Source organism: Pelophylax lessonae, assembly GCF_965119305.1.
Source record: "Pelophylax lessonae genome assembly, chromosome: 1".
NCBI lineage: Eukaryota > Metazoa > Chordata > Amphibia > Anura > Ranidae > Pelophylax > Pelophylax lessonae.
Window position 1 is genome coordinate 895,607,089 of NC_138768.1, and position 13,611 is coordinate 895,620,699.

General features: G+C 49.7%; 1 protein-coding gene across 1 annotated transcript in view; it reads left to right on the plus strand.

Annotated features, from left to right (window-relative positions):
- LOC309544848 (protein AMBP-like) overlaps positions 1-10,466 on the plus strand; it is a gene marked incomplete at its 5' end in the record, with an annotated part of 67,704 nt that extends 57,238 nt beyond the window's left edge. The window contains 3 exons of the mRNA XM_082243831.1: positions 1,412-1,461; positions 1,930-2,008; positions 10,355-10,466. Of these exons, the coding sequence (XP_082099957.1) occupies positions 1,412-1,461; positions 1,930-2,008; positions 10,355-10,409 (184 nt within the window). The 3' untranslated portion in view covers positions 10,410-10,466. The remainder of the gene's footprint in view (positions 1-1,411; positions 1,462-1,929; positions 2,009-10,354) is intronic.
- Between the last annotated feature and the right edge of the window lie 3,145 nt (positions 10,467-13,611).

Sequence of the window (13,611 nt, forward strand, 5' to 3'; positions counted from 1 at the left end):
CCACCAACCCGCATACATGCGAACCACCAACCCGCATACATGTGAACCACCAACCCGCATACATGTGAACCACCAACCCGCATACATGTGAACCGCCAACCCGCATACATGTGAACCACCAACCCGCATACATGTGAACCACCAACCCGCATACATGTGAACCACCAACCCGCATACATGTGAACCACCAACCCGCATACATGTGAACCGCCAACCCGCATACATGTGAACCGCCAACCCGCATACATGTGAACCAGGCCTAAAGCAATAGTAAAGTCATTTATAAACAACACCTCCTTCAGGTTTAACCACTTCTTGACCACAAGGATTTGCCCTCTTAATGACCAGGCCATCGGATCGGAGCCGAGCGCCAGGACCAGTTATCACCAGTTAGACCAGACACTGCTTGATGACCTATTTTAGGCCTGGTTCACAGAGTCTGTACTGACTGACTATATAATAATGTGCATAAGTGAACCAAAGCCCCTAAATTCAGCAATGAAATTGAAGTGAGGTAGAAATGTAATAATTATAATAGAATACCGTGATAATACAGTATACCGTGGCAAAACCTTAATCAATTAATCGCAGCATGGAAATCTGATACCGTCACAAGCCTAATACAGACCCCATTTGAAGCAATCCAAACCATTAAGTATCTGTTTTTTACTCATAGTGACAGTGAGTACCGTCACAGTGATTTACACATAAGAGGGTTCAGGGAAGCTGGACAAGGAGTTTCCCAACTTCTCTAAAGTAATCTGGGTTCCACAAGCCCCCCAACCACAGTGACTCACGTCACAATATTTAATTCGCGGGCCAGCCTCTGTCTGTGAGGCTATGTTGCGGCTGACCTAGCGTGTAACTGTGGTCTGCATGCGCTCGCTGGCTGGGGGGAACCGCTGGATCTAGATTATCCAGCCCATCCCCTAGCCCGACAGTTGTTTGTAGATCCCCAAAGAGAAAAAAAAGATGTAAGGAAGGAGAAAAAAATGCTATTACCAAGAGATCCCAGCCGGGAGCCTAGGTCCTTACTCCTGGCTAGACAGAAACCAACTGAATGCCCAGAGCAGAGAGGCGGGGTTATATACCAGCTGAGGATGGCCCATGGGCGTAGCCAGGTGTTTTTTGTGCTGCCTAGTCCTACTCCTGGAGGAGGCACTATAACCCAATAGTTATGATTAATGGAGTGCTGTGTCCGTCCATGAACAAAAGAGAAATCCAATTACCTTCTGCAAAACTTGCTGACATCAGAGCTCCTCCTACCAGAGGAAATTCTGACAAATAAAATTTGTAGAACTTTTTTTGGTATTTTAAGTAAAAAACTCAAAAATCCTGAATAATATAATAAGTGATTTATTCCCGGAATTCCGGAATGATGGATTATTTTATTTTATCGACTTTCAGGAAGGTCCGGAGCGGGCTCCTCCAATGAAACTCCCCCTTCACAGAGTGATGCCGGTAACAACCCTCCCTGTGTTCCCCACCCCCAACCTTCCCAACCCCCCACCACTGTCTCTGTGTTCCCCACCCCCAAGCCACTGTCTGTGTTCCAACCCCCCCCCCCCCACTTCCTCTGTGTTCCAAACCACCCCTACCACTGTCTCTGTGTTCCCAACCCCCCCCCCCACTGTCTCTGTGTTCTAACCCCCCCCCAACCACTGTATCTGTGTTCCCAACCCCCCCACCACTATCTCTGTGTTTCCAACCCCCTCCACCACCACTCTGTGTTCTTTGTTCCCCACCCTCACCTGTGTTCCCAACCCTCCCACTACCATCTCTGTGTTCCCCACCCCCCACCACTGTCCCCATCTTCCCTACCCCCCTTCACCATCTCTGTGTTCCCCACTACCATCTCTGTGTTCCCCACCCCATTTTCTGTACTCGGTCCTTCCCTCACTCAGTCCTCTCTCTGGTCCTCTCCTCCAGGTCTCGTTGTCGGAGTCGTGTTCGGTGTTGTATTTGGAGTGGCGTTCCTGGTCACCCTGACTATGTACCTGGTACAGAGGTAAGCCAGACGGGGATCTCACCCCTACAGAGATGGGGATTGGAGCTATGAATAGAAGAAGGGTGTGTCCATATCATCATTCTATTTACCTAATCTGTCCATCCAGTGCTGTGCCCCCGCCATGGGGTGAAAACAATGACTCAGAATCCTCATCCAGGCAGGCTGAGGGGGGAGGGGTACCTAATCCACAGGAAAGTGTCTTTCAGTTTTCTCATCAGTTGATAAAACCTGGTTCGGGGCCCGGAGATTTCGTAGAGATTTGGAAGGGATGAAATCTCCAATCCTGGGTCTGTATTTTGTGAATAACCAGCACACTGATTGGGTAGGTGTGTGCACTGGGATTTTTGTAGTCAGGACCGGGGGTTTGAGCTCCACCCCCGCAGACAGAGGAGCTTCCTGCCCAGGAGAGGTGGGAGGCAGAGCAGAGAGGGGCCCCTAAGTGTATGTGAGAGGATGGTCCATAGGAGACAAGAGAGGGCCCGAAGAGTATGGCCAGAGCAGCAGTAATGGATGTGTAAGCCAGGAGGACGACCATTCATAGTTTTACAATCCCCTGCCAGGAAAACACATGGATATTGTTTTCTGGAACTTTCTATTAATACAATGGGGCAAGAAAAGCCGACAAAGAAGAAGAAAGCGAACGGTTGAGTCAATACATCTTCATCACTTGAAGCCACTTCTCACTATATATATATATATATATACAGTGGGTACGGAAAGTATTCAGACCCCCTTAGATTTTTCACTCTTTGTTATATTGCAGCCATTCTTCTTCCTCATGAATGTACACATAGCACCCCATACTGACAGAAAAACACAGAATTGTTGACATTGTTGCAGATTTATTAAAAAAGAAAAACTGAAATATCACATGGTCCTAAGTATTCAGACCCTTTGCTCAGTATTTAGTAGAAGCCCCCTTTTGATCTAATACAGCCAGGAGTCTTTTTGGGAAAGATGCAACAAGTCTTTCACACCTGGATTTGGGGATCCTCTGCCATTCCTCCTTGCAGATCCTCTCCAGTTCTGTCAGGTTGGATGGTAAACGTTGGTGGACGGCCATTTTTAGGTCTCTCCAGAGATGCTCAATTGGGTTTAAGTCAGGGCTCTGGCTGGGCCATTCAAGAACAGTCACAGAGTTGTTGTGAAGCCACTCCTTCGTTATTTTAGCTGTGTGCTTAGGGTCATTGTCTTGTTGGAAGGTAAACCTTCGGCCCAGTCTGAGGTCCAGAGCACTCTGGAGAAGGTTTTTGTCCAGGATATCCCTGTACTTGGCCGCATTCATCTTTCCTTCGATTGCAACCATTCGTCCTGTCCCTGCAGCTGAAAAACACCCCCACAGCATGATGCTGCCACCACCATGCTTCACTGTTGGGACTGTATTGGACAGGTGATGAGCAGTGCCTGGTTTTCTCCACACATACCGCTTAGAATTAAGGCCAAAAAGTTCTATTTTGGTCTCATCAGACCAGAGAATCTTATTTCTCACCATCTTGGAGTCCTTCAGGTGTTTTTTAGCAAACTCCATGCGGGCTTTCATGTGTCTTACACTGAGGAGAGGCTTCCGTCGGGCCACTCTGCCATAAAGCCCCGACTGGTGGAGGGCTGCAGTGATGGTTGACTTTCTACAACTTTCTCCCATCTCCTGACTGCATCTCTGGAGCTCAGCCACAGTGATCTTTGGGTTCTTCTTTACCTCTCTCACCAAGGCTCTTCTCCCCCGATAGCTCAGTTTGGCCGGACGGCCAGCTCTAGGAAAGGTTCTGGTTGTCCCAAACGTCTTCCATTTGAGGATTATGGAGGCCACTGTGCTCTTAGGAACCTTAAGTGCAGCAGAAATCTTTTTGTAACCTTGGCCAGATCTGTGCCTTGCCACAATTCTGTCTCTGAGCTCTTCAGGCAGTTCCTTTGACCTCATGATTCTCATTTGCTCTGACATGCATTGTGATCTGGAAGGTCTTATATAGACAGGTGTGTGGCTTTCCTAATCAAGTCCAATCAGTATAATCAAACACAGCTGGACTCAAATGAAGGTGTAGAACCATCTCAAGGATGATCAGAAGAAATGGAAAGCACCTGAGTTAAATATATGAGTGTCACAGCAAAGGGTCTGAATACTTAGGACCATGTGATATTTCAGTTTTTCTTTTTTAATAAATCTGCAACAATGTCAACAATTCTGTGTTTTTCTGTCAGTATGGGGTGCTATGTGTACATTCATGAGGAAGAAGAATGAACTTAAATGATTTTAGCAAATGGCTGCAATATAACAAAGAGTGAAAAATTTAAGGGGGTCTGAATACTTTCCGTACCCACTGTATATATACTGTATACATACACACAGTATACACGCATTGTCGTGCTACCACTCAGCAGGTTTGGTGGACCTGCAACCCCTGTGTGTCCATGTACAAATATGAATCTTATCTCAGGGATTATATATTATATGGATGCAACAAGCACTTTGTGACGTGAGTCACTTTGGTTGGGGGGCTTGTGAAACCCCAATTGCTTTAGGGAGGGTGGGAGACTCCTTGTCCAGCATCCCCAGTCCTTCTTATGTGTAAATCACCCTGTGTCTATAAGGGGCACAGGGTGACCAAAAACTACAGTACAGGCCGGGACGACAAAATGGCAATGCAGATGGACTTTCTCTGCAAACTGAACTGTGATTGTAGTATGGCTCCCGGACATCCCCAAGCTGACCCGTATTGGATCTAGCTGGGTCTGCCGGACTATGGAACAGGGGGGAAGTATTGTCACAGAATTAGGAGGCTAGACTCCTGGTCACTGTCTGTGTGGAGCAATTCTTTTTGGTAGACTCATCAACTCAAGCCATCTGTCTTTCACACAGCAGCCCATTGTCTGCTATGGGGATGTGTCACACTTTAATGCTGTCTATTGTTCTTTGGGATCTCGATGCCGGTGTGTCTGGCCTGGAATGAGATTCCTGATTGTTCAGGTGTTTGTGTCATCTATTGTTTGCCTGCTAGCATTCTATGCATTCCGCCTAGGCTGATTTAAGTGCTCAGTTAATTGGTATGTTAATGATATCATGGTCAGCCCTACCTCGTTATCGTAGCTATTGTGTGATATTTTGTGTAAATATTTGACTGGCCAATGACATACTTCTCCAATCTATAAAAGTCTGAGAGTTGGTTTTAATAAACAGTTCATTCTGGTTTCACTCCAAAACTTGTACTGTCTAGTTCTTGGGGTAACTATAGCCAGAATCACGGATCCCGTGTTCCAGAGCTTAGGAAGCAGGTTACTGGCGGAGATACCCAGTCGGTGGTGTCCAGATTCCGTCACATTGGTGGCAAGCGGTGGGACGCTTCCTGCAGTCTGGGACATCCAAACCTCCACCGGGATCCAAGATCGGGATAGCAGACTTTGGTGGCTACAACGGAGATATGGACCTGGCATCAGAGTTTGAGGGGGTGCTGCGGATTTCCCTTTCTGTATACCCCAGGACAATATCTGCGGATCAATACCTGGAGCTCAGGCAGCAGATTCGGGTGGGGCTCTGGCTTGGAGCCCTCCAGCTTGCTGGTATATACCAGGGAAAGTGCTTTCCAACCCCAGGGGAACAGGCCAGTGATCAACGGAAGTTGCGGATGGCATTCCTGGGAGAGCGGCCCCAGGAGCAATGGGTATCCGAGTTGGACAGGCTGGTCCAGCAGGAGATAGAGCTGGACAATCAATATCGGGCTCTGCAATGGCACGCAGAGCAGAAATATTTAGGAGAGACATCAGAATGCTCTCCGGAGGGAAATGACTTTGGTGGCCCTGGATTGCTGTGGGAGAGCCTTACAGATGGTTTTGTGTTTGGGGATGAAGGGGAACCTACCCTTGATAACCTGCGAGAATACAGAGAGGCTATGCTCCGTCTCACAGGGGTCTCAGAGCTTGAACCTGATCTAGAACACTTGCTAAGGAAAGAACAGCATCTGGAAAGGGCATACAGGAAACTGCTAGAACACGTTCAGCAGCATGCCTATGAGTCGGCAGTGGAAACTCCGGAGATTGCTGTTCCCAAAGCTAAAGTGCTGACAACAGGGCAGAGCTCTGCTAGCCTCTGCCCAGCACCAGTAACATCATCTGGATTCCACAGAAAGGGGATGGTGAACCTCGATCCCCAGACACCACCAGAGACTGGGGATTTAATAGACTTTTCTATTGAGGAGGAACAACCCGGTGAGACTCCTGCAGAACAGCTCACTTCAGAGCATGGCGCTGTGGACCCCTGTATACAACAATCGGTGGCCCTGAAGGATGTGTGCAAGGTCACCGATGTTTCAATTTACTTCACAGTGGAAAAGCTGGAAGCTGGGCAGAACGCTACTGGCCTCTGCCCACAACAGTCTCTCCTTGGTTGGAGAGACAGTACAGACTGGGGGTACTGTGAAGACCCACCGATGGCAGGTGGAGATGGGACCGAGGTCTCTCTACCAGACCTACAGGGATGCTGGACGGCCGGTCCAGATCCCCCACCTACCCCGCAGGAATACAAGGAGGAGGAGGTAAGTGATCCCTCCTCTCTACAGCAGACCCCCAACCAGGTTCTGGGGGTAGTATTCGCCAACCCCAACCCAGCAGAAGGGCTGGCAACAGAGCAGAGTGCTGCTGGCCTCTGCCCCCAACTAATAGAAGATGGATTCCCTGTGGTAGTGGATGAGACTTTGGTTCCCACTTACACAACCCCAGGAAAAGGTCTGGCATTGGGACAGGAGGATGTCAGCCTTGTTGTGCAATCACTGGTGGATTTTCATACAGAAAAAGTATATGAGACTACAGTCTCCACCTGCATACCCCATGGATACTGGGCAGTCGGCCCAGATCCCCAACAGCATGATGGAGTGATCCCAGTCACCCTGTCTTCTCTCCAGCGGCTAAATGGACTCCAGGGAGAAGCACCAGTCCACACTTCTCCCCAGCAGGGGTTGTGTTCTACAAGAGAGGCAGAGGTTGGCTGGGTGAGTAATGATCTGTTCCGGACAATTTGTATGAGGTGCTGTGTGGGTACAGACATTGGGGGACTGGAACTACGGACTAACTTCAAAGTCAACCCGTTTGGGGTCTCCTTCTGTGTTAGTCTCCTGCCGAAAGGGGAGATATGTGACGTGAGTCACTTTGGTTGGGGGGCTTGTGAAACCCCAATTGCTTTAGGGAGGGTGGGAGACTCCTTGTCCAGCATCCCCAGTCCTTCTTATGTGTAAATCACCCTGTGTCTATAAGGGGCACAGGGTGACCAAAAACTACAGTACAGGCCGGGACGACAAAATGGCAATGCAGATGGACTTTCTCTGCAAACTGAACTGTGATTGTAGTATGGCTCCCGGACATCCCCAAGCTGACCCGTATTGGATCTAGCTGGGTCTGCCGGACTATGGAACAGGGGGGAAGTATTGTCACAGAATTAGGAAGCTAGACTCCTAGCCACTGTCTGTGAGGAGCAATTCTTTTTGGTAGTCTCATCAACTCAAGCCATCTGTCTTTCACACAGCAGCCCATCGTCTGCTATGGGGATGTGTCACACTTTAATGCTGTCTATTGTTCTTTGGGATCTCGATGCCGGTGTGTCTGGCCTTGAATGAGATTCCTGAATGTTCAGGTGTTTGTGTCATCTATTGTTTGCCTGCTAGCATTCTGTGCATTCCGCCTAGGCTGATTTAAGTGCTCAGTTAATTGGTATGTTAATGATATCATGGTCAGCCCTACCTCTTTATCGTAGCTATTGTGTGATGTTTTGTGTAAATATTTGACTGGCCAATGACATACTTCTCCAATGTATAAAAGTCTGTGAGTTGGTTTTAATAAACAGTCCATTCTGGTTTCACTCCAAAACTTGTACTGTCTAGTTCTTGGGGTAACTATAGCCAGAATCACGGATCCCATGTTCCAGAGCTTAGGAAGCAGGTTACTGGCGGAGATACCCAGTCGGTGGTGTCCGGATTCCGTCACACACTTTATCCTATTATATAGATGGAACTCTGCACTGGGGTTCATACTCCATCCTCTCCATTTCATCTCTCCATCTTCCCATCCTCTCCATTTCATCTTCCCATCCTCTCCATTTCATCTTCCCATCCTCTCCATTTCATCTTCCCATCCTCTCCATTTCATCTTCCCATCCTCTCCATTTCATCTTCCCATCCTCTCCATTTCATCTCTCCATCTCCTCCCCTTCATCTTCCCATCCTCTCCATTTCATCTCTCCATCTCCTCCCCATCATCTTCCCATCCTCTCCATTTCATCTTCCCATCTCCTCCATCATCTCCATTTCATCTCTCCATCTCCTCCCCTTCATCTTCCCATCCTCTCCATTTCATCTCTCCATCTCCTCCCCATCATCTTCCCATCCTCTCCATTTCATCTTCCCATCTCCTCCATCATCTCCATTTCATCTCTCCATCTCCTCCCCTTCATCTTCCCATCCTCTCCATTTCATCTCACCGTCTCCACCCCTTCATCTTCCCATCCTCTCCATCATCTTCCCATCCTCTCCATTTCATCTCTCCATCTCCTCCCCTTCATCTTCCCATCCTCTCCATTTCATCTCTCCATCTCCTCCCCTTCATCTTCCCATCCTCTCCATTTCATCTTCCCATCCTCCCCTTCATCTTCCCATCCTCTCCATTTCATCTCACCGTCTCCACCCCTTCATCTTCCCATCCTCTCCATCATCTTCCCATCCTCTCCATTTCATCTCTCCATCTCCTCCCCTTCATCTTCCCATCCTCTCCATTTCATCTCTCCATCTCCTCCCCTTCATCTTCCCATCCTCTCCATTTCATCTTCCCATCCTCCCCATCATCTTCCCATCCTCTCCATTTCATCTCTCCATCTCCTCCCCATCATCTTCCCATCCTCTCCATTTCATCTCTCCATCTCCTCCCCTTCATCTTCCCATCCTCTCCATTTCATCTCTCCATCTCCTCCCCATCATCTTCCCATCCTCTCCATTTCATCTCTCCATCTCCTCCATCATCTTCCCATCCTCTCTATTTCATCTTCCCATCCTCTCCATCATCTTCCCATCCTCTCCATTTCATCTTCCCATCCTCTCCATTTCATCTTCCCATCCTCTCCATTTCATCTCTCCATCTCCTCCATCATCTTCCCATCCTCTCCATTTCATCTTCCCATCCTCTCCATCATCTTCCCATCCTCTCCATTTCATCTTTCCATCCTCTCCATTTCATCTCTCCATCTCCTCCCCTTCATCTTCCCATCCTCTCCATTTCATCTCTCCATCTCCTCCCCTTCATCTTCCCATCCTCTCCATTTCATCTCTCCATCTCCTCCCCATCATCTTCCCATCCTCTCCATTTCATCTCTCCATCCTCTCCATTTCATCTCTCCATCTCCCCCCCCCCTTCATCTTCCCATCCTCTCCATTTCATCTTCCCATCCTCTCCATTTCATCTCTCCATCTCCTCCCCTTCATCTTCCCATCCTCTCCATTTCATCTCTCCATCTCCTCCCCATCATCTTCCCATCCTCTCCATTTCATCTTCCCATCCTCTCCATTTCATCTCTCCATCTCCTCCCCTTCATCTTCCCATCCTCTCCATTTCATCTCTCCATCTCCTCCCCATCATCTTCCCATCCTCTCCATTTCATCTTCCCATCCTCTCCATTTCATCTCTCCATCTCCCCCCCTTCATCTTCCCATCCTCTCCATTTCATCTCTCCATCTCCTCCCCATCATCTTCCCATCCTCTCCATTTCATCTCTCCAACTCCTCCCCTTCATCTCACCGTCCACTCCCCCTTCATCTTCCCATCATCTCCATTTAATTTCTCCACCTCCTCTCACCATTCTCCCCCCTTCGTCCCATCATCTCCTCCCGTTCATCTTCCCATCCTCACCATCTCCTCCCCTTCATCTTCCCATCCTCTCCATCATCTTCCCATCCTCTCCATTTCATCTTCCCATCCTCTACATTTCATCTTCCCATCCTCACCATTTCATCTTCCCATCCTCTCCATTTCATCTCTCCATCTCCTCCATCATCTTCCCATCCTCTCCATTTCATCTTCCCATCCTCTCCATTTCATCTTCCCATCCTCTCCATTTCATCTCTCCATCTCCTCCATCATCTTCCCATCCTCTCCATTTCATCTTCCCATCCTCTCCATCATCTTCCCATCCTCTCCATTTCATCTTCCCATCCTCTCCATTTCATCTCTCCATCTCCTCCATCATCTTCCCATCCTCTCCATTTCATCTTCCTATCATCTCCATTTAATTTCTCCACCTCCTCTCACCAATGCCTCTTCTTTCACCGAACAATCTTCCATATTTCTTCATCTCACCACCTTCTCATATTTTGGTTCCAGGAAGAAGATGAAGCAGCAGAAGCACAAGAGAGTTCCGGACACGGAGATGAAGTAACTGCCACCAGCTGATGGGGGAATATGAAACACATTTTATATCATGTGTAAAAAACTAATACTACAATTGTGCAAATAAAGAAACCAGTATATAAATGTTATAAAAATGTTAGAGTCCATAATACATCTAGGATAAGATCCACAAAGCAGACATTATAGAAGTACAGTATGAGTAATCCGTGGACAATATGGGGAAATCCTTCCTGGGGCGGTTATATCATGTAGAGAATCATTTAGCACCGATCTACCAATCAATGGAAATATACATGAAGAACAAAGATCTCACAGCAGCAGACAGCTGAGGCCAACTCAAAGGGTAGACTAGATGCGCTGTGTCTCCATGGACAGAGGTGCCACCAGCAAATGTCCATCTCCCAACCTGGCATTGCACAGTTATAGCAATTTGAGATCAGTTGCTGGGTGATAATAAAATAGTTCTATAGGAGTTTGGCTTGGCATGGAGCTGGCAAATGGCAATCACTGTCCATGTGAGAGGTCCTCACATTTTGTCTCCAAATCTGTGCAAGCAGAGGAGGATTTCGATTATCGTAATCTTTCATTTAAAGAAGTGATTAACATGTATGTGTCTGTTATGTAACCTGCTGTAACTTTTGTATATATGGCTGCCACCATTTTGAATATTAAATATAAATTTAAGACTTTCCGCTTGTTGATTTCTCCAAAGTGGCCATTAATTAAAAGGGAACCGGTTGTGATGTGTGCTGGGAAAAGTTTTTATTTGAAGCGATTGGGTTATCATGGAAGAAGGGAATAATAAAACAAAGTTTCTTTTCTCACACTTTGGGAAAACTTCTTTTGGTAAAATGTAGCAGTTGAGGCAAAATGGATTGGAGTAAATGGGGAAGGTGAAGGTGGCTTTTAGGGATACGGTGGGCTTTAAATGGCTCCTAAAGGGTATGGAAGCTCCTTTTCTCTATCCTAGACTTGTTCTTGAGCCAAAGTGGCCTCTCAGACACCTTTAATCTTTTACACCACGTGACAGGACACAAAACAATCAAATGTATATGAAAAGTACAAAATACAAGAAACACAAGGTTAAAAAAAATGTCTCTCGGACCAGAAGCGACCGCAGTCTGCGCCGGAGAGAGAGCTCTCAGATCAGAAGCGACCCGCAATCTGCGCCAGAGAGAGAGCTCTCGGATCAGAAGCGACCCGCAATCTGCGCCAGAGAGAGAGCTCTCGGATCAGAAGCGACCCGCAATCTGCGCCAGAGAGAGAGAGCTCTCGGATCAGAAGCGACCCGCAATCTGCGCCGGAGAGAGAGCTCTCGGACCAGAAGCGACCCGCAATCTGCGCCGGAGAGAGAGCTCTCAGATCAGAAGCGACCCGCAATCTGCGCCGGAGAGAGAGCTCTCGGATCAGAAGCGACCCGCAATCTGCGCCGGAGAGAGAGCTCTCGGATCAGAAGCGACCCGCAATCTGCGCCGGAGAGAGAGCTCTCGGATCAGAAGCGACCCGCAATCTGCGCCGGAGAGAGAGCTCTCGGATCAGAAGCAACCGCAGTCTGCGCCGGAGAGAGAGCTCTCGGACCAGAAGCAACCGCAGTCTGCGCCGGAGAGACAGCTCTCGGACCAGAAGCGACCGCAGTCTGTGTTGGAGAGAGAGCTCTCAGACCAGAAGCGACCGCAGTCTGCTCCGGAGAGAAAGCTCTCGGACCAGAAGCGACCACAGTCTGCGCCGGAGAGAGAGCTCTCGGACCAAAAGCGACCACAGTCTGCGCCGGAGAGAGAGCTCTCGGACCAGAAGGGACCGCAGTCTGTGTTGGAGAGAGCTCTCAGACCAGAAGCGACCACAGTCTGCGCCGGAGAGAGAGCTCTCAGACCAGAAGCGACCGCAGTCTGTGCTGGAGAGAGAGCTCTCGGACCAGAAGCGAACGCAGTCTGCGCCGGAGAGAGAGCTCTCGGACCAGAAGCGACCGCAGTCTATGCCGGAGAGAGAGCTCTCGGACCAAAAGCGACCACAGTCTGCGCCGGAGAGAGAGCTCTCGGACCAGAAGGGACCGCAGTCTGTGTTGGAGAGAGCTCTCAGACCAGAAGCGACCGCAGTCTGCGCCGGAGAGAGAGCTCTCAGACCAGAAGCGACCGCAGTCTGCGCCGGAGAGAGAGCTCTCGGACCAGAAGCGACCGCAGTCTGTGTTGGAGAGAAAGCTCTCGGACCAGAAGGGACCGCAGTCTGCGCCGGAGAGAGAGCTCTCGAACCAGAAGCGACCCGCAGTCTGCGCCGGAGAGAGAGCTCTCGGACCAGAAGCGACCACAGTCTGCGCCGGAGAGCTCTCGGACCAGAAGCAACCGCAGTCTGTGCCGGAGAGAGAGCTCTCGGACCAGAAGCAACCGCAGTCTGTGTTGGAGAGAGCTCTCAAACAAGAAGCGTCTGCAGTCTGAGCTGGAGAGAGAGCTCTCAAACCAGAAGCGACCGCAGTCTGAGCAGGAGAGAGAGCTCTCAAACCAGAAGCGACCGCAGTCTATGCCGGAGAGAGCCCTCGGACCAGAAGCGACCGCAGTCTGTGCCGGAGAGAGAGAGCTCTCAGACTAGAAGCAACCGCAGTCTGTGCCGGAGAGAGCTCTCGGACCAGAAGCGTCCGCAGTCTGTGCCGGAGAGAGCTCTCGGACCAGAAGCGTCCGCAGTCTGAGCCGGAGAGAGAGCTCTCAGACTAGAAGCGACCGCAGTCTGTGCCGGAGAGAGCTCTCGGACCAGAAGCGACCGCAGTCTGTGCCGGAGAGAGCTCTTGGACCAGAAGCGACCGCAGTCTGTGCCGGAGAAAGCTCTCGGACAAGAAGCGACCGCAGTCTGCGCCGGAGAGAGAGCTCTCGGACCAGAAGCGACCGCAGTCTGTGCCGGAGAGAGAGCTCTCGGACCAGAAGCGACCTGCAGTCTGTGCCGGAGAGAGCTCTCGGACCAGAAGGGACCGCAGTCTGTGCCGGAGAGAGAGCTCTCAGACCAGAAGCGACCTGCAGTCTGTGCCGGAGAGAGCTCTCGGACCAGAAGCGACCGCAGTCTGTGCCGGAGAGAGCTCTCGAACCAGAAGGGACTGCAGTCTGCACCGGAGAGAGCTCTCGAACCAGAAGCGACCGCAGTCTGTGCTGGAGAGAGCTCTCGAACCAGAAGGGACCGCAGTCTGTGCCGGAGAAAGCTCTCGGACAAGAAGCAAACAGTCTGTGCCGGAGAGAGAGCTCTCAGACCAG